General features: G+C 39.1%; 2 protein-coding genes across 4 annotated transcripts in view; one reads left to right on the plus strand and one right to left on the minus strand.

Moving 5' to 3' along the window:
- Nucleotides 1-1,360: 1,360 nt before the first annotated feature.
- Nucleotides 1,361-22,548, minus strand: CYP51A1 (cytochrome P450 family 51 subfamily A member 1). Of its 3 annotated transcripts, none has more exons than XM_038556777.1 (10): nt 22,434-22,548; nt 20,303-20,401; nt 16,540-16,716; nt 15,192-15,318; nt 13,211-13,385; nt 11,006-11,125; nt 10,396-10,591; nt 9,101-9,196; nt 8,176-8,344; nt 1,361-2,440 (listed from the first exon to the last, which is right to left on the minus strand). In XM_038556777.1, exons 3-10 carry the CDS (start codon nt 16,690-16,692, stop codon nt 2,262-2,264), a joined length of 1,215 nt encoding a protein of 404 aa, XP_038412705.1. In that variant the 5' UTR covers nt 16,693-16,716; nt 20,303-20,401; nt 22,434-22,548; the 3' UTR covers nt 1,361-2,261. The 3 variants fall into 3 exon arrangements, with proteins under 3 accessions (XP_038412705.1, XP_038412706.1, XP_038412704.1); XM_038556778.1 differs by having other exon boundaries at nt 22,468-22,488; XM_038556776.1 differs by lacking the exon at nt 22,434-22,548 and adding an exon at nt 22,002-22,337.
- Nucleotides 22,549-22,722: 174 nt separating this feature from the next.
- ANKIB1 (ankyrin repeat and IBR domain containing 1) overlaps nt 22,723-27,568 on the plus strand; it is a 239,213-nt gene continuing 234,367 nt past the window's right edge. The window contains exons 1-2 of the mRNA XM_038556785.1: nt 22,723-22,910; nt 23,002-23,236. The gene's annotated coding sequence lies outside the window, so the exon portion shown is untranslated. The remainder of the gene's footprint in view (nt 22,911-23,001; nt 23,237-27,568) is intronic.

Below are 27,568 nucleotides of genomic sequence, written 5' to 3' on the forward strand. Positions count from 1 at the left end.
GAGGAATAGTATTTAATGTTTATATGCTAAGAATTTTGTCTTACCACTGGACATTCTGTGATTTTTATACCAACAAACAGGGCTACATTCTTAGAGATTACCTAATTTTTTCATATTAGCAGCTAGGTTCCAAATAAGAGGAGTTCCAGAAATAACAAATATATTCTAAAGCAGTTATTTGAAGGGGGGAGGGTTGTTTTTAGTTAGCATAACTTGCCATTCAAAGCCTTTCTGCTGTGAAAATGGAGAAAGCGGATGGACAAGTGTCCCACTGTGTGACCATCAGCCCCCCCTTATGACATCAGGACTCTGCAGTCTGATTTGATGCCTCTCAGTAATGAGTCAGTGGTTAAAAATTATATTCAAGTCTAAAACAAACTATTATTCACTAAACAGACTAGCCTTACTCGGGTTTTGAAATTTTCTTGTGCTATGACCTCTCTAGCAGTCATTAAAAACTACAGGTCCCTTCTCAGAATATTGCTTTTAAGACATAATGTGTATAGGGTTGCAAAGGAAACCAATTACTTAGAAATAGTACATTTTTAGAAATAAGATCTAGCAGTAGATCTAATAACTACCATAATTTCAAAGTAGTGATGGAAGTAAAAGACATTTCAGGAGATCTGCAACATCTTAATATAAGAGAAATCTGTGATTTTTGTTTACAAAATCATGGGTACTGCTGATACTAGTATAGTCTGTTGCTTCATAAATAAAGGAAATGCTAAATTACAGTTTTAAATTAGTTTAAAGATGGATTTTTTTTTCCCATCCAAGTTCCTAGATTCCTGAATTCTACTCACTGAAGCACACCTCTTTACAATTAATGAATAATACAAACTATATTTTTTTCTCAGAGATAATTTTAATATGAAAAACTCTTAACAGCAGAGATTTTTGCCTTCACAAATAGTTTAACGTGAGTCCTCTAATGTCTTTCCTTATACATAGGGAAAACGTTTTGGCCTCATCCAGTAAAAACAGATTATGTGGTTAAATTACAGGTATATAGTCAGGGCCCCAGTTATAATTTGAGTTGATTTTTAAACAGAGGCTTCACACAATGTGACCAGTGACACTACTCCCAAAGAGTCTACACTTCATATTACCTTTATATTAAGCTAAAGTTCCTGCTGATTTTTGTATTTATCTTTTTTAAGATTTTTATTTATTCATGAGAGAGAGAGAGAGAGAGAGGCAGAGACACAGGCAGAGGGAGAAGCAGGCTCCATGCAGGGAGCCTGACACAGGACTCAATCCCGGGACTCCAGGATCACGCCCTGGGCCGAAGGCAGGCGCTATACCGCTGAGCCACCCAGGAATCCCCTGATTTTTGTATTTAAAAAAAAAAAAGTCATTAACCTAAATGTGTTTTAATAAACAGAACTAATAATAGAAACATCCCTAATTAGATTTTAGAGAGGACCAGGAGACCACCTAGAGCCAAAGAGAAAAAAAGTTATTCCTTAAGGACTTCATTTTGGACTTCTCACATATATGTCACCATGTAGAACCATATACAAATTTATCAGGTCGATAAATAGGTAATATTTAGTAATTAGATCAAGATACATATACAGTATTTAGTATTAATAATTGTTCTTTAGGAAATATAATTACTAAGTCATTGTCAGATCTCTCTCGGTTTCCTGGAGACAATGCTTCTAATTAAAATTTCAAAGGACTACAGCATATAGCTCCATCATTGCTGGGTATCACCATACTGAAACAATTGATGGGATTCCTTTTTATCCAAGACTTTAAATGTGAGTTTATTCCCTACCCCACCCATCCTCACTCACACACACAAACATTACCCAGTAAATAAATAACCTAAGGTTTCCAGGTATCTCCCTGGGCATTTATACTTGCAGATCTAGTTCAAGATGTGAATACCCTGGATGTACTTTTCAAAGAGCTATGTTTGATGTTAAGATTAATACCTGGAAACTGTGTTTAGAATCTGTCAATTCCAAGATCGCCCTAAATAATTTCATACTAGTAAGCTTGATTTCCTTAAATAAAGCATATATAGTAAATAACCACCATAAAACTATTAGGAAATATCTGAAATGCCATTAGATTTGTTGGAACCATTCGGTTAAGAAAATATAAAAACCATAAGTTAAACTAGCTATCTTTTAAACTTATACTAAAAAAAAAAAAAGAGTACACCAAGAGTTTCATAAACTTCATTCTCTTCAAATGCTTTTGCAGTTTACAGTGATGTTTCACATATTAGTTCCTTGCAGCCTTTTTCATTTTGATCTTCGCTTGTATCGGATAACAGGGTTTTCAGGGGTATGAATCATGGTTGTATAATTCACAGTGGGGAAATATCCATCAATGAGATCAAATTCATATAAACGAAGCATAGTGGACCAAATTGTCTTGATCTGAACGTAGGCAAAATTCTCCCCAATACAACGATGACGCCCTATTGAAAAAAGAAAGTTTTAATAAGAATTAATTGAAATTCTTTCTCCCTTCTTTTTACCTGGAGTGATAAATTTGTTTACCGTTTGGATGGACACCAGATATAGAGATAGTATAGGGAAAAGATGACCTATTCTTTTCACATAAAAGAAGATTGTAAAAAAAAAATGTAAAATAAAATAGTTAATAAAAATCTCAGGAGATTTTCAAAGTTTTTTATAAGGGAAACAGCACTTGGGTAATTATAATAATGACTCTTCTAATTACTTTTCTGTAAATGTCCTATCTACCTAAGTTTAAATATATGTAAACTGAAATCTATGATGACAATATACTTTGTGAATGTACTAGAATATTCTTTAGCTTCTGTCCTAAGAGAGCCCTAGTTAAAAGTCAGTATTAACCCTTCAATCAAAACTTTAAATGCCAGGGGCACCTGGCTGGCTCAGTCAGAGGAGCATGCAACTCTTGATCTCGGGATTGAGTTCAAGCCCCCTGCTGGGTGTAGAATTACTTAAAAATACCATCTTTAAAAAAAAAAAACAAAGGGGATCCCTGGGTGGCTCAGTGGTTTAGCGCCTGCCTTCGGCCCAGGGCATGATCCTGGAGTCCCAGGATCCAGTCCCACATCAGGATCCCTACATGGAGCCCGCTTCTCCCTCTGCCTGTGTCTCTGCCTCTCTCTCTGTCTCTCATGAATAAATAAAATCTTTTTAAAAAATTAATTAAAAAAACTTTAAATGCCATTTCAAAATAATGGAAGAAAAAGGGATTTAATAAATCAAAATAGCAACACATGTCAAGATCAAAATTTAAAAGGTTATATATGTGTAAAAACTGACAAGTTGTTTCTAAAATGCATATGGATAAAAAAATACTAATTCAAAAGGATACATGCACCCTAATGTTTATAGCACCATTATCTACAATAGCCAAATTATGGAAATAGCCCAAGTATCCATCAACTGATGAATGGATAAAGAAGACACACCAAAATGGACTATTACTCAGCCTTAAAAAAAAAAATGAGGTCCTGATATTTGCAATGACCTGGATGGAGCTAGAGAGAGCTAATAAGCAAAATCAGAGAAAGACAAATACCATATGATTTGACTCATATGTGGAATTTAAGAAACAAGCAAAGGAGGAAAAAAGAGGGAAACCAAGAAACAGACTCAATTATAAAGAACAAACATGATTATCAGAATGGAGGTGGGTGGCCAATGGGAGACAGAGGTGATGGGGATGAAGGAGTGCACTTTGTGATAAGCACTGAGTGTTGTACAGAAGTGTTGAATCACTATATCATGAACCTGAAACTATTTTTTTTTAATTTTTATTTATTTATGATAGTCACAGAGAGAGAGAGAGAGGCAGAGACACAGGCAGAGGGAGAATCAGGCTCCATGCACCGGAAGCCCGATGTGGGACTCGATCCCGGGTCTCCAGGATCGCGCCCTGGGCCAAAGGCAGGCGCCAAACCACTGCGCCACCCAGGGATCCCTGAAACTATTATTACACTGTATGTTCACTAACTGGATATCAAAAAGTTTATTTAAACTGCATATGAAAATGCAAAGGAGGACCTAGGATATCCGGAGCAGTCTTAAGAAAAAAAAAAGTTGGAAGACTTAAATTGATTTCAAATCTGACTTCAATGCTAACTAACAGTGCAGCAACTCTGATACTGTGGTTTGTAATAAATATATATTTGCTCTTTCTCCCATCCTTGGCACAGAGCTCCTCAAACAGCTTGGAATTTCTTACATGAAAGGAGCAATAAAGAAGCAAGAAGTTTTTGTTATTCATAAAAGCCCCCTTCAACCACACTGGAGTTTGTTAATGAGAGGACTTTGGGAAATCCCCTTAGAGTAAGGCCTGGCTGCCAGGGGAACAAACCATGTGATTAAAGCGTTAGAACTTTTAGCCCCAACCCCTGACCTTCTTGGAAAGAAGGAGAAGGGGCTAGAGATTGAATTAATCATCAATGATTTAATCAATTGTGTCTACAATAGGAAGCCTCCACTAAAAATCCTATAGTATGGAAGGATTGAGAGGTAGCATTCGGAGAGCTTTCCTGCTTGGTGAACATATGGAGGTACTGGGAGTGGGGCATACCCAAAGGACATGGAAGCTCTGTGCCCCTTCCCCCCATACCTTGCCCTATGCATCTCCAATCAGGTCTTCCTGAATTGTATCCCCTCCTTTGTAATAAACTATTAATCCAGTAAATAAACTGCTTTCTGAGTTCTGTAAGCCATTTTAAGAAACTGTGGAACCCCAAGGAGATCAAGAAAACCTCTGGTTTATAGCTCACTGGTCAGAAAAACAGGAGACAATCTGGATTTGCAATAGGTATCTCAAGTCATGGGAGGGCAAGAGGGAATCCTGTGGGACTAAGGCCTTAACCTATGGGGTCTGTGCTAACCACAGTTGGGTAGTATCAGAACCAAGTTGAAATTGTGGGTGTCCACAGAGAATTGGTGTGGGAAAAACACCCAAATATTTGGTGATCAGAAATGTTGTCAAAAGTGTTCTAAGTGAGAGTGGGTTTTTTTCTTTCACAGCAACCAAGACAATGCAGTCGTGCACAGGGCTCAAGAAATAGAGCGACAAAAAAGAAAAACAAAAAAAAAGAAGTAGAGCGACAGACTACAGCAAACAGCCAAGACATACTTTTATGGTTATTTGATTATCAACAAAGGCACTAAATAAAGCAAACCAATGGAAAAAAAAATCTTTTCAACACATAGTGCTGGAATAACCATTTATCTAACATAAAAAAAAAAAAAAAAGGCGGGAGTGGGGAGTATCTGGGTGGCTCCATCGGTTAAGCATCTGCCTTTGCTCAGGTCGTGATCCCCAGGTCCTGGAATGGAGCCCAGCATTAGGCTCCCTGCTCAGAGGGGAGCCTGCTTCTCCCTCTGCCCCTCCCTCACCTTGTGTGCTCTTTCTCTTGCTATCTCTCTTTCTAGTAAATACAGTCTATTAAAATAATTTTAAAAACAAAAAAAAGCCTTAATTCCTGTCTCACACCAAACTCAAACACTAATTCCAGATGATCATAGACCTAAACATAAATGTTAAAACCATGTCTTCACAACTTGGGGCCAGGCAAAGGATTTAGATAGGACCAGGAACCAACAGTTTAAAAAAATCAATAAATTAGATTTGAATGAGGTTATTTGTCAAAACAATATTCACTTAAGATTTGAGTATTTCATTGTAAAACATTACACCAAAACTAAAATACTGAACTGCAGTTATTATATACTTGGAGAAAAATTCAGGGAGACATACACTGATGTAGACAGTCTACTTTGAAATGCACAGTAAATGGATTGATGGATGGATATGTGATAAAACAAGGATAAAATGTTAGTGGCAGAATCTAGATAATAGGTATATCAATGTTCACTATAAAATTCTTCTGACTTGGAAGTTTTTTTTATTAAAATGGGGAAATTTTAATAAGACAAAATATAACTCATGTATTTTTAATAAAAGATTATATATAAAAGCCAGAGAACAAATTTGATAAAAGATGGTATCAGAAATGTGTAAGCCAGAAAAGAACTAATACCTTCCAATCTTTCTGGCCTACTAAAACCTCATAAGGTAGTAAGCTCAGTAACAAAGGATGGCTTTTCAGGGAATACCAAAAGATCAAGCCAAATTATTGGAATTGAAAAAGGCCTTGCTAAGCCTTGGTTTCCGTTTCTGAAAAGTGAATAAGACAGTCCCTTCCTGATAGTGTGGTTGTGAAGATTAATAGGGAAATAATTAACCAAAAAAATGCTTATTATTAGCACAGTGCTTGTGTGGCCTATAAATGCTCTTACTTCTAGGAGCTCTGTTTAAGAAGGGTGTTTACAAGCCATTCCATGTTCAAATATAACAACTAAGGAGAGGCTTGGCTTACAAGGAGATTAGTTAGAGAATTATGTTAATAGCAGGAAATTAGAAGAATCCTAAGGACAAATTAATAGGAAAATGGATAAATTCTGATGATTCATATAAGGTAATATTATGAAAATGAGTAAGCTACATGCTATGTGCACAAAAACAGAAAAAATTACAGAAAGTAATGATTGAAGAAATTGGACACACTGAACCTGATGATCAAATGGGGTAGAAGAGTATCCCCCTCCCAAAATTCATGTCCACTCAAAAATCAGACTTTGCAGATATAATTAGTTAAGATGAAGTCATACCCAGGTTAGGGTAAGCCCTAAGTCCAATGCTGGTGCCCTTCAAAGAAAGACATGCGAGGACTCAGGCACCCATAGGACAGACGGCCAGTGAAGATAGTGGTCAGAGTGATGTAGCTACAAGCCAAGGAATGCCAAAGATTGTCAAGAGCCACTGAAAGCTAGGAACAAGCAAAGACTCTCCCCTAGAGCCATGAGGGAGAACAAGGTCCTTCCAACACCTTGATTTCAGACTTCCGGCCAGAAATGTAGGAGAATAAATGTCTTTTGTTTTAAGTCATCTAATTTGTGGGAGTTACAGTAGCCCTAGGAAACTAGCACAATGATGACAGATTTGAGGGAATGTTATATCTTCTATTCAGATAGCTCAGAGATACACAGTATAAACTTCAGAGAATATAATTAGGGGATGTTAAACACAATGGGATGTTAAAAGGAAACAGATTACAGCTTTTTGTTTTTTTAAGTAGACTTCACACCCAACATGGGGCTTGAACTCATGACCCTGAGACCAAGAGTCATGTGCTGTACTGACTGAGCCAGCCAGGCACCCCCAGATGATGGCTTTAATGTAAGTTTTTTAAAATGGGAGCTGTCCAAAAAATGAAATGAGCTGCCATAGAAGGTAACTGAGCAATCTATTACCTAAAAAAGTTCAAGTGGAATCCAGGTAATTACCAGATTAGAAATGATTCTTCTTTGGGGCAGATTTTGGACCACAGAACTAATGCCCCTTCCAAATGTTTGAACATTCTACAACTCCTTTAAATGTAATGTTATATACTATATTATTAAATTTATTTATCAAAGTTACTATGATCTAAAGTCCCTAAAGGATTTTATACTTTCCTTTACATGTAGAAAAAGTGTGATCAATAACAAAAAAGTTGTGCCACTTAAAATCTCTTTGGAAAGACTAAAGTCATAAAATATAGTTTAATCTGTAGAGTACCAATGAACAGAGAAATTATTGCAGGAACAAGGGTCTCCCTGCGTAATTTAAGGATCTTAATTGAAATGCAGAAGTTTGCAAACCTATGCAAGACCTGCCCAAATTTAAAGACCATTTTATCTTAAGGATACAGAGAACGAAAAAGTTGACTAACAATCCATAAAAGCTTCAATTTTAACAAGACTGCTTTTGCTCTTTTCTGAAACACTGATAATCTATTATCTTATTTAGCCTTAAATAATTGACTAAATGGTGTGCTAATTCCACTGGTTCTTTAAAACAATTCACAGAGCTTTAAATACTACTATAAGGGAAAATAGGGTGGGCTATAAAAAATTAACCCTGATAAAACTAAATTGGTAAGAAGGTAATAGAGCATTATATAAGGATTCACAAAACTATTTCCTTTAGTACAAATAGTTTTTCCAACTTGGCAAAGTTTATACTCCTACAAATGTTTACAGGAATGTCCCTATGAGGAAAGGTATTTGTAAATAAAATTCATATAGATTATTTTGACAGACATAAATATATTATCAGAGCAAACATTTCAAATGTAAAATGGTATCTTACCAGCTCCAAATGGCACGTAAGCAAACTTCTCTCCTGATGCTGGATTGTCCTGCAAGTACCGATCAGGATTAAAGTCCAGACGTTCTACCCATGAGTCTTTAAGTCTTTGGTTGACAGTGGGAGAAACACACACCTGATGTCCTGGAGGAATGGTATACCCTGCAATGGTCTAGAAATCAAAGCAACACATTTCATTCTTTTTTAAAGATTTTACTTATTTATTTATGAGAGACACAGAGAGAGAGGCAGAGACACAGGCAGAGGGAGAAGCAGGCTTCCCAAGGGGAGCCTGATGCAGGACTCGGTTCCACGATTCCAGGATCATGACCCGAGCCAAAGGCAGACGCTCAACCATTGAGCCACCCAGGAGTCCCAACACATTTCATTAGGTAATACAAAAATATTCTACCCAATAACCAGACCATTAACACACATGTGATATATGTATATTTAAAAATTAGCTAGATGATAGGCCAGCTAAAAATTATTTTAACTCAAGATGATTTTCAAGTGAGCCAACATTGGGCTGGAAATTTTAAAAAGATATAAATGCCTCAGAGGTAGCAGAGGGATATCAAGGAGCCTTTCACAATCTAATTTATGTATTTCCATACTATCAGAATTTTTAACAAAACATGCTTTTTTTTTAAGCCAGGAAAAAAATACACTATCATTTTTAAAACCCTAATTGTTAAGTAAAAATGCAGGGAACAGATTAGCACATATACTCTCTAATTATATAAAAAATAGCTATATAAATAGAATATGTAATTATATATCAGAGTTAGAATATATAAAACTATAATTATGTAGAAACAATTATTCTACTTGCTTAATTTTAAAAATCCTCCTTGCTGTTATATTTCTTCTTTTTGATAAATAAAAACTGAGGGCATGGAAGGGGAGCTCTAACCAAGAGACTCACCTGAGGAGTTTTGGCCATTCTCATCATGGTCATTATAGGAGGCCGAAGTCTTAATGTTTCTTTTATACAGCGATCTAGTAAATTTAGATCCTTCAGCTAAAAAGGGAAAATATTTCCTGAGTTTTACAAATATTTAACTTACTTCAACAATATGCAATATTACTTAAACTTCTGGGTTATAAGATAGATTATATTCTGGTAGGAGTACAGAGGTCACTGGTTCAGCATCTGAGATTATCTTGTTCTATTACTACATGGTCAACAAGGGAAAGAGGGCAAGTAAGAGAGATAATCACCCTGAAGAATAGCATAGTAAGGGCCTGCAAAAATTCATTTGTCTAAAAAAGGAAAAACGTTAGCAAAAATTATGCTACTACATGGATGAATATGAAAACATGGTAAGCAAAAGAAGCCGGTCATAAAAGACCACATATTGTTATGATCCCGTTTATATGAAATGTCCAAAATAAGGCAAATCCATGCAGACAAAAGGTAGATCAGTGATTGCCGGGGACAGGGGAAATGGAGTGTGACTAATACGGGGTACCAGCTTTCTTTTGGAAGTGATTTAAATGTTCTAAAATTGTGATGGTTCTCACAATTCTGAATATATCAAAAAAGAGTAAATTATACACTCTAAATGGACTGGTCTATAGTATGTAAATTATATATCAATTAAGCTATTATTTTAAAAGTTATAAAATCAGAAATGAAAGAGACATCACTGCTGACCTTACAGAAACAGTAAGGATTATAAGAGAATACGATAACAATTATAAGCCAATGAGTTAGGTAACCTAGATGAAAATGGACAAATTTCTAAAGGATACAAACTAAAGACTCCAGAAGAAACAGAACATATGAATAGATGTATAACAAGTATCAACTTCCCACAAAGAAAAGCACAGACTCATATAGTTTCACTGGTGATCTCTAACCAGAAATATAAGAAACAATATCAACCCTTCATAAACTCTTCCAAAACAATAAAGAGGAGGGAACACTTGTACACTCATTCTATGAGACCAGCATTACTGTGTACCAAAACCTGTCAAAGACCTCATGATAAAACTACACATTAATATCCCTTATCAACATGGATGCAAAAATCCTAGCAAACTGAATCCAACATTAAGACATTTTAGGGAGGGCTATGGGGAATTTTCTAGAAATAAAGAAGCTAAGCAATTTAATCGATAGTAAACAGAATATCTCAAGTTATCCCCTTTAAAAACTAGCCACTCATTAAATACTCAAAGTCATAAAGCAGCAATGAAAATAAAAATGCAACAAACCTGGTCATAAGTTAAAGGAGGCAGATCTTCTCCACAGACTGTTTTCTGTTCTAAATAACATTTGTCTTGAAGTGTTTTGTCTCTGGCCAAGAAGAAGCCCATCCAGGCGCTAGTAGTTGAGGATGTATGCTGCCCTGCCAAGAGCAGTCCAATAAGCATGCCTGCCACTTCGTCATCTGTCAAAGGACGCCCATCCCTATGGAATCAATCGCACACAAATTTAACATTTTGGCAGACCCATTTCATGCCTTCACATTTAAATAAACGGTCTTCGTGAATAAATTTTTCAAGTTTAACAGTCTCTTGCATTTGCCCATCACAAGTGAGAATTTTTTTCCCTTAGGGAACAGAGGTGGACCAAAGAAAAGTAGGATTTTCATTACAAAGGACATTGTTCCAGTTTGTCAGCAGAGCTTTCCCCATGCGCGGTCTTGGGGCTCCAGGCAGGCATGGGACCCCAGTAATTCGAGTCTCATCCATTTAATAAGCCCACAGCTCATAGCTACTAATTTTGTCAGTATCACTGTTTTTTGACTGGATATATTATTTAAGCACATTTTAATGTGTAATTTCCTGTTTCAGCTTAACATATGATCTGAGCAGCTCTTACTTGTAAGTAGAATCTAGTAAAGTTTGGAGAATATCATCTATTTTTTCTTCTGACTGTCTGCGCTTCTGGATTGCTTTGTAGAAAATATTCTTGATCTCTCGGTGAGCTCTGTCCCTGCGTCTGTGATTCAAAGATGAAAATGATTAAAAAACAATGTCATACTTTCTGGCATTAGACCCATTTTGAAAATAACCAGGACCTAGCTTAACGCAACCTTATTTAACTAACTTCAATGACTCTGAAACAATGGACAGAAACCTCAGAACCAAAAGAAAAAAAAAAAAGCCATAAAAATCTTAGTTAGAAATTTCTAGGGTCCTTAAAGGCAAGAAATGTGTCCTAACAGATGTATTCTTAACATACTCTTTGTTCTTTTTTTTTTTAAAGATTTATTTATTTACTTACTTACTCATTTATTTATTTATTTATGATAGACACAGAGAGAGAGAGAGAGAGGCAGAGACACAGGCAGAGGGAGAAGCAGGCTCCATGCCAGGAGCCCGACGCGGGACTCGATCCCGGGACTCCAGGATAGCGCCCTGAGCCAAAGGCAGGTGCCAAACTGCTGAGCCACCCAGGGATTCCCCCTACTCTCTTTGTTCTAAGGAAAGGTCTAGAACAAGACTTGTGATTATTCCTTTAGAATTACTTTCCATTTAACAGAAAGCAGAATACTCCTTTAAATTAATGAAATTCCCATTTTAACCAAATTAATTCTTGTAGAAGTTGGAGAGTCATTCTGGTTTTCTTAGAAGATTCAGGATTTTTTTAAAAAAGAAGAAGAAGAAGAAGAAGATGATTCAGGATTTGAATAAACCTAGGATTTATTTAGGATGATAAACATCTAGGATTTAGAACATGACTACAGTATACAGGATTTGATTCTATTTTTCATTTTCTGAAACACCATGGTTTTGTTGGAGGCAAAAATACTAGTAGAGTCGGAAAACAAACTTCAGGTGCCCAAACCTTACCTTTAAAGTACGATGCTCACTAGGTAACAAACTATACTAACAGTACTATAAGTATTTTACAAAATGAATTACCCACTTTGACCTCCTGCGAGGTCGATGCTCTTATGATCAATCCACAGGCAGCTGCATAGTATCACACAGCCAGAAAGCAGTGGAGCTAACATTTAAAACCAGGCAATCTGACTACCTAGCCCCTTCCTAACTAACTAACTTCCTAACTAAGCCTTCCAATACAAATTGCTGCCCTGCTGTGTTTGTAAGACTGTTACTGAGGATCAACTGAGACAATGTGGGCAGAAGACGTTTATCAATAAGAACACAGCAGTGCCAGGAAAACATAAGGCCTGTTTAAGAAAGGGAATGGAATAATTTGGTTAAATCATTTGATTCAGCGAAGACAGAGAAAGACTGGGCTGAACTGGGAAAGGTCTATCATATCAAGCTCAGGAATTTCTGACTTCATCCAGGAGATAGACAAGGTAAAAACAGGCTTGTTGCACATTTCTGGAGAACCTACTACAGGCTATGGATGAAAGCATTTTGAAAACTGGAAAGCTCCTTACAAAGAATTATGAATCCAAAGAATTCCAGAGAATCTCTCCTGGCTTTCCCTTTTTCTCCCCTTCTTTATCCTGTAACTATATAGAAATAGCAGAAGTAGAAAGAAAAGGGAGTACCAATTTAATTCTTCCCCATCTCTCACCTGAACATAAATGAATCAAAAGATACAGAAAGCCCACTAACTATGCAAGATACTAAATTATATGTTGAGTCTTGTAAGCAATATTTCTTTGTATCAGATGGTCCCTGCCCTTACAGAAATCACAGTATAGTTATAAGAAAACAAAGAGAAAATTAAAGGCACTAATACTTCAAAACAAATTCACAGTATGCTATAAAACAGTAAAATATTTTCAAATAAGTACATAGAGGGGTATCACTTCTAGGTAGAGTCCAGAGACTTTCCTGAGTAGAAGGAATATGTGAGATTAGTAGGTTTTAAATTAGAACAGCTAGACAACAAATTACCTCTTTAATAAACTGAAATTTAGCTTAAGTGAACTCACTATATAAAGAAAACCCGTCTTGAATTCTTATAGAAGCATGGGGGGTCATAATCTCCCCTAATTTGTCTCTTTTATGTTTATCTTTTATCTCTGTTCACGCAAAGCATACCAACACTACAGCAATTCTACAGTTAAATAAGCAAGTATAGTTTCTTTATCCATACCTGAAACTAGGCAAGGGAAGCCAGCCTGGCAGCAGCCAGGCTGCATGGCTAAACCCTCCATCCAAATCTGCATACAGTTGTGCCACTTTCTCATTGAGTTGACTTCTGATTTCCTTGCCATGTAAACAATGGCTAGCTGTTAAAATTATGAGCTCCGAAAGAGCTTCAAACAAATCTAGAAGAAAAAAGATCATTCCCATTACTATTGCCAAATATTCTCTGGAAATTTTCTGCTTTCTCAGACATAGAAGTATTACAAAGGAAAACAATAAAAACTCAAGAATCAACAAGATGCTGTTTGTATCCTCAAAAAAAGCCTACAGACAGACATGGACACAACAAAGAGGAACAAAAAACTCCTAATGGAAAGCATCCCTGGACAGCCAAAATAGAGGCCACAAAGGATCTCTAAACCTCACTCATGACTCTTCAACTTGAAAAGATAAATTGAAAATAAAAATGAATATAGTGAGGGGCGCCTGGCTGGCTCAGTAGAGCACATGACTCTTGATCCCGGGGTCATGAGTTCGAGCCCTGTATTGGGTATAGAAATTACTTAAAAATAAAATTTGTAAAAAATGAAGATACAGGAGTCCCAACTCACAGTGTAACAAAAGCAGTAAATTGGTTATTTAATGTATACCAGGTGCTTCCCAAGGTATAGCAGTCGAAAAACTGGAGAACGGATTATTTCCCAGGTCAAAAGCAGGAAGACCAGGAATAAAATCTGAAGCCTTGCTTGACTATATATAAAAGAAAACTGTAGCTAATTACTAACTGGTATATCCCAAACAGGAGACAAATGCATCAGGGAAGCACATTTGGATGACATTTAAAAGTCATAAAAATTACCCTGTTAATATATTATTTAATTCCGTGTTTGCCAAATGAACTTCCAATTATCACCTGGCTTTCTAATTAGATTTACCAATGAAGTTTAGCAAATTCTGGTGATCTCAGTGCTGTAACTTTGTCTCATTTGCACTTATTTAGAGGCATTTTAGTTTTACATCAGGTTCTTATATAGCTAGAAATATGTCACATCAGCTTCAGGTAAATAAAAAATAAAATCAAGTTTCTGGATCTTTTACAGAAACTGAAGACCACACCCAGAACATGGGGACCTATACAGAGGTCTTGATGCCCTGTAGGCAAATGTTGCTTCCTGCTTTGAGCTGGCAATTTTCCCTGAAAGGAACACTTATTGTCCAATATAAAAGATGGATTCACATAAATATCCAAGGACAATCAAGTTATACTCATTATACTCTCTACATAATGCAAGAAAGCATATATTTGGTGACAGAGTAAAACCTATGTATTTAAATTTACCTTTTTCATGAAATAAGTATCAAATAAATAGGGTATTACATACAAAATTAAATCATTTAGACTTTTACTTGCCCACGGAGGTTAAAAACGTTATTTACTGTCTTAAAATGACCATGCAAAAAAGTCTTAACATTCAGTTTATTTCAAAATTTAATTATGAATCATTTTTATATTATTTGTACAAATGAGCTGAATAACGTGCACGTTAATTAGCCCATTTTAAAGTTTTGCTAAGTGAACAGCAATAATCACTTCCTCTTCCTTTTAGATTTTATTTATTTAAAAAAAAAAAAAGATTTTATTTATTTATTCATCATGAGAGACATAGAGAGAAAGAGAGGCAGAGACACAGGCAGAGGGAGAAGCAGGCTCCACACAGGGAGCCCGATGAGGGACTCAATCCTGGGACTCCAGGATCACACCCTGGGCCAAAGGCAGGCGCTAAACCACTGAGCCACCCAGGGGTCCCCTCTTAGAGGTCTTTTCAACTGTGTGGTTATCAAAACATTCTTTCCATTAAGGCTATGGTGGTTTTACATATGCTGCAGTTGGTTTTTCATTACACATATACATGTATTCTTATATTTGTAGTCATAAAAAAAAAAACAGAAATATTAGAACAAATGCAAAAACAAAACAGTTTGCTTACTTTTTTCTCCACTTTCTCCCCAACTTTGAAAGTATTCCTTTGTTTCTTTCTCGATTATAGAAACGTGCTGTCTAAAGTGGGCTATGTTAAGGCCACTTTTTAGCATTTTCTTCTGCTCCAAAAAAACCTTGAAAATATTAACAGTATAATACCAACCATTAAGACACAATTTTGTTTTATCACAAGATTCACATGGATTATTAGAACTCTGTAACACTCAAAGAAAACAATATTCTGAAAAAAAGATATTGAAAATAAAAATAGTAGAAGGATTTTTTAAAACTATACCACACATGGGAAACAGAGCATTTACATGGATCTGAAGTAACATGTAGAGAGATACCTGGTATTCAGGCCCTTAACTAATGATATTAGGAATCCCACTGCCTTTCCTTCCTACACATGCTTTTTCCCACTCCTGACCCCAGGGCTTCCCTTTCCTATCCTGTTATCTTCTAGCATCTCAACCCAACCCAGATACCAACACAATCCCTCAAAGGTTCATTATGCTTCCATATTATTTTTATCCTATTTCACATATTCTCCTATTCCATTACCAAGCAAGTATCATTCCTCTCCCTATCTTCCTGAAGTTTAATGAGATCAATATAGTTTGACTGAAAAAAATTCACACTAAGACACCTAATGGTCATAACCCCTTGGGACATTTCTATTTTAAGAATCTGATAAGCAGTGTGAGAAAATGAACAGATATATCTGACCATAGGGATTTTTCAGGGCTCTTGCTTTTAGCCTTGAGGAGCCATTCATTCCCCTACACCTCCCTCATCTCCAGAAATAACACATGATGTCAACCCTTAACTGCTACAGTAGGATACCAGGTAATATGTGGTATGATCTCAGCCAGAACCCACACCAAGCAATTGAACCAAAGATTTCATTTGTTTTACATCAATTTGCAGCACTTTAATATTTGACTTTAGGAGGAGAAAAATCACACAAACTTCTAAAGCCAATAAACTCTAGCTCAAAAGAGCTCTTATGCTAGAATTTCAGGCAGGACTGTAGCCGTAGGAGGCCCTTCCAAAATATAAGGGGATTTTCTTGTTACCCACTCGACTCAAATTCCAAACGCTAAGTTATCATTGATTCTATTTCTTTGTATAGGAAATCTTTAAAATTGCTTAGCCCATGCCTGCAGCTATAAAACAGAATATTCATTCTTTGTCAGTTCCCCAGAGCTTTTCTTCTTTTAAATGTCTCATCCTTCAGATTTTAGAATCAAGGAATCAATATTTTCTACATTCTAAATGTACAATATTATACTACTAGCTTTAACTATTATGTTATAGGTTTGTCTTTCTTGAACATTAACAGTGTCACCTACTGGATTAGGCACATCATATGCAACTCCCTTCCCAAACACAGGTGTTGTCAGACGACTGTAGACATCTTCTGCATTCAGGTCTTCATTTTTACTATTAAAAAGCAGTGCAGCAGCATCACTCCCCAGAAGGTAAGTAAATGTCTTGCCCACCATGGTAAAACTAAATACAGGTCCATACTAAAGAAAGAAAAGTAGCCATAGTGATGATACTGAAAAATATGTACCACTAAAAGAAACACTAATTTCTTAATTCACAAAAAATTTCTGAAAATTAAAACATGCATAAACCTAATGCAATTATTCACCTAGTCTTTGTCCAAATTCATAATTATTTTCATCCAGTTGCAAATAAAATATAAATTTTTTATTCTTTTTTCAGTTTATACTGAAAATATTTTCTATCCTTTACACCAACCTCATAATTTTTTTTTTTTAAGATTTACTTATTTGACAGAGAGAGAGCGTGAACACAAGCAGGAGGAGTGGGAGAGGGAAAAGCAGGCTCTCTGACACAGGGGTTGATTCCAGGACCCTGGGACCATGACCTGAGCCAAAGGCAGATGCCCAACCGACTGAGCCATACAGGTGCCCCAGACATCATCATTTTAATAGTTATTCTTTCATTATTGGACATATGGGTGATATGTCAGTTCTTTACTAATTAGGTATAATTATGCAATGAGTATCTCTGAGAATATAGATTTTCCTCCCTTGGTTATAGATCAATTTATAGAAGTCACCAAAGGTTATGACCTTTCTTTCCTATTGTACTTGCTATGTAAAAACATCAGAAATTTAGTTACCAGTTTACTACTATCTCATCAATACTGAATAATTTAATTTTTAATTTTTTGTTAATCTGGTTGGGTGGTAAATGCTTTACCTTGCAGTTTTTGATTATTATTAAAGACTAGGCTCTGGGGGTATAATTGTGAACAAAAATACCATCCTTGACTCATGTAGCTTAGTCTATTGAAAAAGACACAACTTAATCTAATAATCATATCAACAAATGTAAAATTGCAAATGGGACAAGTATTATGGGAAGGAAAGCAACTCTGTGATAAGAGAACTGATAAAAAAGGAGACCAAAGAGAGGAAGGCCACCTGAGCTGATGAGCAGGGGTCAGCATGGCAGCCAGGCATGGGGGGCGGGGTGGATGGAGGATGAGATGAGAGCTGAGTGTGTAGGGCCTAGATCACACAAAGTCTCATAAGCCATATTCAAGAAGTATTTTCCTTACAAGCAATGGAAAGCCATAGAAGATTTTAAACTGCATGGGAGAGACACACTGACATATGCATATTTAAAAGAAAAATCCCTCTGGCTGCCATATGGAGGAAGGAGGAACAGGAGCAAAAGGAATGTCAGAGGACCAGTTAGAGCCTCTTGCAGCAATCTGATAATGAAAACTTGCCACGTGGTAATGATGGGGCAGAAGCAGATGGATACTGAATTATTTTGGAGAGAGAATCTGCAGATGGCAATGGATTAAGAGAGCAAAGTATCAAGAATGAATCCTAGGCTTCTGCAAAACAGAAAAGTGGTAAAAAGAGAAAACAGGGCAACCAGGATTAGAGAGAAAAAAAAACAAGGGTTAGACTTCAGAAATGTTGACTAACAGGTACCTTAGACAATTCAGAATCATGTGGAAGTTGGGACAATCCAGATCTGGGGATCAGAGAACAGACCTGAGCCAGAGACATTAATTGGGGTGTCTGGTAACTGTAGCTGCAGGTTAGAGATGAGATCACCTGGGAAAGGCCAAGGACCAAAGCTCCATTAACCCCAATAATAAATGGCCAGGCATGAGCCCATTAATAGTTAGAGAAAAAGCAATCAAAAAATAGGAGGGGAAATGAGAGAAGCCACATTTAAGGAGGAGGGAGAGATCACCAGTGACAAATACAGCTGAGGAGTCAAGCTCATTGAACTAGGACATGGAGCTCATTAGTGAAGGGGCTGACAGACTCGGGTGAACAGGAGATGTGGAAATAGAGACTGTAAGTACAGAAAACTTGCTGAAGGGGGAGGGACCTGAAAGAAGACTGAGTAGTCTGGTCTTTTTAAATGAGTGACTTTTAAATTTTTTTCAGAGAAAATAGGAAAGATCCAGTTGAGAGAAGTCACTACAGAAAGAAGAAATTATAGCCTAAGGTTCCTGAGACCAAAGATGGATTGAGACTTTAACCTCCAAAAGGCAGCAAGATAGTGTAATAAAACCAACATGATAGCACCTAGTGAGCTCAGAGCACAAGATTCTGAGATTCACATCCCAGCTCCTCCACCTGTTAGCTGTTGTGACCTTGGTCCTACAGTAAAAGAACTTAACTTCTCTGTACTTCAGTTTCCCTCATCCATAAAATAGAAATAGTAATAGTACCTACCATTATCAAGATTAAATATATATCATATCCATGAGGACTATGGCTGTGTATATAGATATTATAAATATATTAAAGTGTGTTGGCCATAGTAAACATTACATGTGTTTTATTATTATTGTTGTTGTTGTGTTGTTATTTTCATTAAAAACACAGACTCAGAAATCAGACTGTGTAAATCCTGGGTCGGCCACTAGCCAGTAGTGAGCCCAAGAATAAATTATATAACCTGTTTCTCAGTTTTATCATCTATAAAATGGATATACCTGAAAGGATTTTTGTGGAGCTTCAGTAAGATAATCAATGTAAAGCACTAAGTACCAGCACAAAGTGTTTTATAATTAGTGTAACAAGAAGAAAAGAGAATGCATGTTTGAAAGTGGGAGCACAAGAGAGTTCTCTTTGGATGGTTTTGTATCTCTAAAGAGGAGAAAAAGTTGTCTCCTTTGATAGAAAGAAAGAAGACTCAGGAGTTTTAAAAAGTGTAGGTTTAAATTGTCTTTATGGGGAGTGGAAAGTATACCAACCATACTTTAGCATAATACGATTGCTGAGTGGTGTTCAAAGTTCGTTCAGGTTAGGAAATCATGAAATTAGGAAGGAACTAATTTGGTGCAAGGAAGAAGAAAACAAGAAGAAAAACCCCTCCAAGGCTGGAGCTTTACCAGGTAAGCAAAATGAAAAGATCCAGGGGCAAGGAAATATATGGTATCGGCCAAAGTATAACTGAAATAATGGATGACAGTCCCAAACTGGAAAAAAAAGGAAAGTAAAGAACAGAGGCTGATAGATCAAGAGAAAGTAAATGAGACAATGGACTAGAAGGTCTAATGAGGTCAAAGCATGGTTCTAATGGAAGGACAAGAGGCAAGCCTGGAAAAGAAGAGGTGATCTAACAATAAAGTGTCTAAATTTATATTGGGCGCTGAAATAGTTAAGAGTGATGACAACTCACAGTGGGACTGTGGAATAAATGGCTGAATTAGTATCAGAAAGTTCATTAGAAAAAAGAGGGGGAAAAAAAAAAGAGGGGAAAGATCTGAATTGCCACAGTATCACATGGGTCATCCAAGTGAAACTGAAGTCAGAGATATATGTAGAGTAGGTTAGAAAATCCCACAGGTGATTGGTTAAGAAAAAGAAGGGTCAGTCAGTTTTCAATTTTAACTATGATTAGTAAGTACAGTGAGATCACCCAGGACATGGGATTGGTTAAGAGAGTCTCCAAGACCCTTCCAGCTCTTACAGGAGCAGCTCCAATTTAATCAGTTTCCTATACTGGGGGATAAGCATAAGATCGCACTTTTTTAGTGTTCTGCCATCCAAAAAAAGTTTGAAAAGCACTAATTTTTTTCCCTGTATTATTTGGAAGACTTACCTTTTCATATGCATTTTCTAGGAATTCAATTGGACTTTTCCCAAATGCTATAGCATGTCCAAGGAATGGAATTGGAGAGAAAATGTATGGTGGACTTTTCTGCAAGAAAAAACAAAAAATTTGGGGTTCACATTTCATTTTGAGAGAAACCCAACTTAATTTCATGAATAAACAAATGAAATTTACCACTAATACTAAAAAGTTACCAAAAAATAAAGCATCAACAGTAACTTAGGAACAGCCAAACTGCATATATCATAGGAGAGGACAATAGTAAAAAGAGTAGAAACTCAAAACATCATTTAAGATAAATGACTACACAAACACAAAGTATTGAAATTACACATGCTGAACACTGTCCAGAATATGTCCAATATTATTTACTGGTGGCTCTAGGCAACTTTCTTAACCATTAGCAGGATGAAAAACCAGGAAAATCAAACTACATTGTCTTGACCACTACCGTTGACAATTTTAGTTCCAGAATCTTGCCTTAAAAAGGTATAAAGAAGGTACAGAAAAAGACAGTGATTTGAGGTATAGAAAGACATGAAACTTTCAAGAAGCTACATTTATCAGGAAACAGGACACATCTCATCCACAGATTTTATTTTTTATTTTTTAAGTAGGCTCCACACCCAGGAAGGGGCTTGAACTCACCACCCTAAGATCAAGACCTGAGCTGAGATGGAGGGTGGGATGCTGAACCACCACCCAGCACCCCTCATCTACTGGTTTTAGAGAGTAAATCAGCTCTAGAAGAAAAGGTACTTTAGATGTCCCAGGTTTTACAAACTACTTGGTCAATAGTTTCTACATTCCATTGTCAGTGAAAGGGCAGTTTTAAAAGCTACTTGGTGTTGGCTGGTTAAGAATACATTCATCAGGGGATCCCTGGGTGCCTCAGCGGGTTAGCGCCTGCCTTTGGCCCAGGGCGTGATCCTGGAGTCCCCAAGTCCCGCATCAGGCTCCCTGTGTGGAGCCTGCTTCTCCCTCTGCCTGTGTCTCTGCCCACCCCCACCCCCGCCCTGTGTCTATCATGAATAAAGAAATTAAAAAAAAAAAAAAAAAACATTCATCAACTATATTAGGTAAGTATGAAGCTAATGGTCAATAAAGACACTAAATTAAAGAAACTGATACTTCGTTAGCATCATAAGAAGGGACAGTCCCTTCACTCCCACACTACCAAACACCCCCCCCCCCCTTCGTATTGATATAAGTCGCCATTAGGGGCAATACTACAGCCCACAGGACACTGGACCAAGATGACGGCCACCAGGGCCGCAGCTGCCGATGGTTGTACCACCACTGGGGTGGCCAGTACAGCCACCAGGGCGCTCAAGCCACAGCCACCAATCTGGCCACGGCCATCGGGGGCCCCAGCACCTTGGCCAGCACAACCGTCCCTAGGACCACGAACGCGGCAAGCACGACCCCCACGACCACACGCGGCCACCGCCGGGACCGCGACAGATTACAGGGTCCCCAGCACCCAGGCCAGCAAGGCCAAGGCAGCCGCGACCACCACAAGCAGCAGAGCTGCAGCCGCCGCCCAGTCCCCAGTGTGCCCCCCGCCGCCGCCCAGCTGAGCACTGCGGAGGTCCCCACTCCCCCTAGCCCTTTGGCCGCCTTTGTCGTCGTCCCCTAGCCCTTAGGCCTCGGCGGTCGCTGCCCGAACTCCCTGGGGTGCACGTACCGCCCCGGCAGGCAGGGGGGCCAGGTGGCCGACTGCGAGGCGAATCAGGTAGACTAGGCCTAGCGTGAAGGCGCAGGCGATTAGCAGCATGGAGAGGAGGTTGCCGCCGGTCACCCGCTCCATCGCCTGCCCCAGCACCGACCCGCCCGCCTGCAGCAAACCCAGCAGCAGCATCCTGACCGCCGGAGCAGCCGCCACAGCTCGCCAGAGACGCTGGAGGCCGAGGTCGCCGCCGCCCCTCCGAATAGACGCAGCGAGTGAAGCCGGCTGACGGGCGTCCGCAAGCGGCCCCGGCCCCCGGGTCTCCTACTAAACCCGGTCCCACCCCCCACTCTCGGCTCCCACGCGCGCCACCCGGCGCGTCACCGAAGGGGCGGGGCCTGGTGCTGGCCACGCCCCCCGCCGGACGCCGTACTGCCGAGGTCTCCTTACGCCGGGACAGAGGCCCTGAAGAAGCAGGTGGCACCTGTGGTGCGGGTGGCTCAGAGACCGAAGAGAACGAGAGTTGAAGAGGCGACCACCGCCTGAGGACCGCGGGCCGCCGGAGCCTGCGTGCCCTGGGTGCGGGGCACCGCCGCGGCGCCGGGACGCGGCGGGCGGAGGGATCTCAGAGCGAGGTCTGCGAGGGGCGGCGGCGGCGGCGGCGCGCTCTGTGATTGCACCGCCCGCGCGTGAGGTGATCTCAGCTTATGTGGCGTCAGGCGGCCCGGCGGCCCCAGCGCCGCCCCCCGCCCGGGCTCCCGAGCCGCGGCGCCTCAGCCTCTCAGGGCCCGCGCGTCCGGGTCCCCGGCCTTGGAGAGCCGGCCGCGTAGTCGGCAGGAGGGAGGTTGTGAAAGACGCCGTCTGCACACTGAAGGGTGGGACGAGGAGGTCAGTCCCGTGCCACCCCGATTAAAACCAGTCTGGCAGGTATTAAGTACACGGCATAAAGGTAACAAATCGTGGTTGTTGTCTGGATTCTACCGAAACAGGTTTTCCGCAGTACATTTGTCTGTTACAGGCCGTCGCGACTCTTGGGAGGCCACGTGTCCCAGGAACGGCACCGAACTCTGTCTAGAAAGGTTGTAAAGCGGAAGTTCAGCCCTGCAGGTCCCGTCACTTAGCCACTCGCTCCTGTGGTCGCGAATCAGCACGCATACATAAAGGCTACCTAATCTAGTTCTACGCCTCTCGCGAGCTCCCTCCCGTGTTCCTGTATTTAATGAATCCCCGTGAAGAGCTAGGTGTTGTGCTAGGTAGGCTCTGGGGGCGCGGGCCGGGGGGTGGGGAGGCGGGCAGGTAGTGCGCTGCGTGAGAAAACTACCGGGCGCTCCGGGAGGGAGCAGGGGAGTCTAACTGCCTACCGGGCACGTGTACCCAGAGGCCTAACAGTCTTTTCATGGTCAGTAAGTCCCGAACTGAAGTTACCTCCTCCGGTAACTTGGAGGAATGCCTATGGAGGAAGGGCACCACTCTCCACCCCGTTGCCCTTTCCCCTTCATTCCTCATATTTTTAATCAATCACCACATCCAATAATCCCACCACTTTGAACTTTTGTCCATCCACCACTACCTCAGGTCTGGCCTCATCCTTGCATGTCTGCATTGCAAAAGTACCCTACCTGTCCAGTACCTGTCCATGCTTGTGCTTAATCTGTCCTCCCCACTGTTGCCATTTCTTGTATCCCTAAAGCTCTGTTGTAATCTCTGTAGGTTTCCTCTGTTAGAGGATGAACTAGAAAATAGGGATCATGTCTTAATTGTTTTTCTATTCTGCGTTTATCCTAATTCCTACCATAGCAGTTCTCAAATTGTGGTCCATAGTCCTCTGGGTATCTCCAAGAACCTTTCAGAGTATCTGCAAAGTCAAAGCTCTTTATAGTAATACTGCTGTTTGCTTTTTTACTGCTGGAATTTGCCCAGATAGTGTAAAATTTAATAGTAAATGAAAACTTCTTGGGCTTTAGCAGTCATTATTCCTCACTGCCATGCACTTGCAGTAGAAAAAAAAAAATTATTTCCCTTAAGAATTGTGAATGTTAATTTTATTAGAGTTTAACCATTGAGTACATGTATTTTTTAACTAGCTGTTCATATTTTGCTTGAAGGAATGACTGCCAAACTCTAGTCATTCAGACTTGGGTATTTGACAGACATTTTCTTGAAAATGAAATCAGTCTGTCCTTTTAAGGAAAACCATTAGCAATATGTTGCCAATGATAAAACTAAAGGTTTTAGAGGCGCTTGGGTCGCTTACTCAATGGATTTGATTTCAGCTCAGGTCATGATCTCACAGTCATTAGACTGAGCCCCAAGTCAGGCTTCGTGCCTGCTTAAGAGTCTCTCTCTCCCTCTCCTTCTGACACTGTCCCCACAGTTTCTCTCTCTCTCTCTCTCTCTCAAAAAAAAAAAAAAAAAGAAGCTTTTAAATAAAAATTAAGAATTTTAGAAAACATATCTACCACTGTAAACTTGACAGCTTACTAATTCTTGAGACTTTTCTGCAGAGGAAAGTTTAATAACAAAAGGGCTTTGTATAATAAAGTGTGTCAATGATAAAATCTTTATGTAATTCATTGAACCAGTATTTTCAAATGACCAGTGGATGATGTTGCAACATCATGCATGAGTTAAATATTTAATCAAATACAAGTTAAACCAAAAGATTTTCTTTCTTTCTTTTTTTTTTTTCTAGATTTTATTTGGGAGAAAGAGGGAGCTCATGCCAGGCTCCCTCCCTAACACAAGTTAGGGGGAAAGACAGAGAGAACAAGCAGGAACATGTGGGGCTTGATCCCAGGACCCTGAGATCATGACCTGAGCTGACGGCAGAGGCTGAACCAACTGAACTACCCAGTTGTCTCGGGCCAAAAGATTTTCATAGACTACAAAAAGTTCATTGATATACCTCCAGATTCTACATTGCAACTAACTTTTAAGATACTACCACTTATAAAGAAAAATACCTATAATTATCTGAAAAACTTAGACACCTGGGTCTGGGACACCTGGGTGGCTCAGCAGTTGAGCATCTGCCTTTGGCTCAGGGGATGATCCCAGGATCTGGGATGGAGTCCCACATCAGGCTCCCTGCGAGGCACTTGCTTCTCCCTCCACTTATGTGTCTACCTCTCTCTCTGTGTCTCTCATGAATAAACAAATCTTTAAAAATATATATATATATATATATACGGATATGTATGTATGTGTGTGTGTGTGTATATATATATATATATATATATATATATATATATATATATTCTTGCTTTTCTAGGTATACATCTCTGAAGCCAGGTTTTCTTTATATACTTCAACTGAAACAGCGTACATGATTGACTACAGAAGCATGTATGAGAATTCAGCAGTTTTCCATTAAGCTAAGCATTAAAGGGATTTGCAAAAATCTGAAATAATACCAAATATCTATTTTTTTAAGAGAGAGTGAGAACGAGTAGGATGGGGGAGGGGCAGAAGGAGAGGGAGAGAGAATCCTAAGCAGGCTCCACACCCAGCACAGAACCCCACAGGGGACTTGATCTCACCACCCTGAGGATCATGACCTGAGCCAAAATGAAGAGTCGGAAGGTAACCAGCTGAGCCACGCAGGCACCCCACTTGCTGTTTTCTTTGTATTTGAAAACATAACTATGTTTATTAAAATGCATTGTTGGGATGCCTGGAGGGCTCAGCAGTTGAGCGTCTGCCTTCAACTCAGGGCGTAATTCCCAGAGTCTGGGATCAAGTTCCACATTGGGCTCCTTGTGGGGAGCCTGCTTCTCCCTCTGCCTGTGTCTCTGCCCCTCTCTCTGTCTCTCATGAGTAAATAAAATCTTACAAAAATAATAAAATAAAATGCATTGTTTATGTTAACATGGGCTTGTTATTAATAAATTTTTTTGTTTCTCCACCTTAATTTGTATTACTATAAATATGTTTAGATATAACCCACATTTTTTTAAAGTTCTTTAGGGACTCTTAATAATTTATGCAATTCTGAAAGAGTCCTGTGACCAAAAAGTTTGAAAACTGCTGACCTAGAATATGAGTTGTGGGGTTTTCAATTTTTGTTCTCTATGGAACCACATCCCATATCATCTGTATGACCTTCCTGTGAAATGGTTTTAAAACAAAACCTTGACTCATTAAAACTCAAAGGTAGTTCTCGTTATTATATAACCATACCTTTTGCTATTTTAATGTTTTCCAAAGTGACGTTCCAGAAGCACATCATACGATGATCAGGGAGATTATTGATTCACCATGGATTCAACCCTACTATTATCTTATTAGTTGAGTATGGTAATTCACCATTTTCCTATACTGCCCTACTTTTCATCAGACCACTCTTATCATTATTGAAATTAAGTTTAATTCCTTATTGCGAACTGAAATGCTGAGTGATAATAAAGGATGTGTGACCAAAGCCAACATTTTTCTAAATATTTTATAAGCCTTAAATAAAAGATGCTTGATTGAAAATTAGCTGGATAGTTTTGTTAGAAAATGTTTTCCTGGGATCCCTGGGTGGCGCAGCGGTTTGGCACCTGCCTTTGGCCCAGGGCGCAATCCGGGAGATACGTGGATCGAATCCCACGTTGGGCTCCCTGGTACATGGAGCCTGCTTCTCCCTCTACCTGTGTCTCTGCCTCTCTCTCTCTCTCTCTCTCTCTCTCTCTCTCTGTGTGACTATCATAAATTAAAAAAATTAAAAAAAAAAAAGAAAATGTTTTTCTTAAAAAACATGTTTTTCAGGACGCATGGGTGACTCAGTGATTAAGTGTCTGTCTTCATCCCAGGGTGTGATCCTAGAGTCCTGGGATCGAGTCCCACATTGGGCTCCCTGCATGGAGCCTGCTTCTCCCTCTGCCTGTGTCTCTGCCTCTCTCTCTCTCTCTCTCTCTCTGTCTCTCATGAATAAATAATAAAATCTTTAAAAAAAAAAAAAACAAACCTGGTTTTCTTTCTGTAATCTTCCTCAGATATATTTGGGAGGGGAAGGAGGATTATATTAAGTACAATACAGATTGCAGCCTGAATCAGTATAAATTGCAGCAATTTTTCCAGAGAGCTCTTCTCCCTCTCAGCTTGGCCTTGAGCCTCTGCTCACATTCCTATAATTCCTCATTAAATGTTGCTCTCTGACAGGAAGAGTGATTCCCTTAAAATCCCCAAACCATACTTTGGACATATGACCTTACCTTTACACCTTTACTAAAGGATTGTAAATGACAAAGTAAAATTTTAGAACCCAAGAGAACTAAAACCATATGCTACATATGACTTTCTAAAGTCCTAGACAAAGAACAAAACATTAAACATATGGGGACTGGGAGTTAGTACCCTTCATAGACACAGAACAGTATCTGGTTTTCCTATTGAAAGCTTACTTCTATGCTACTTCTCAATGAAAGTTTTCTTTATTTATTAAAAATATTCATTTGTGTATTTTAAAGAGAGAGAGAGAGAGAGCACAGGGGGAGGAGCAGAGGGAGAGGGAGAAAGAGTCTCAAGCAGGTTCTACACCCAGCCCAAAGCCTGACATGGGGCTTGATCTCAGGACCTGAGATCATAACCTGAGCCAAAAATCA

This window comes from Canis lupus, chromosome 14 (genome assembly GCF_011100685.1).
Source record: "Canis lupus familiaris isolate Mischka breed German Shepherd chromosome 14, alternate assembly UU_Cfam_GSD_1.0, whole genome shotgun sequence".
NCBI classification, from domain to species: Eukaryota; Metazoa; Chordata; class Mammalia; order Carnivora; family Canidae; genus Canis; species Canis lupus.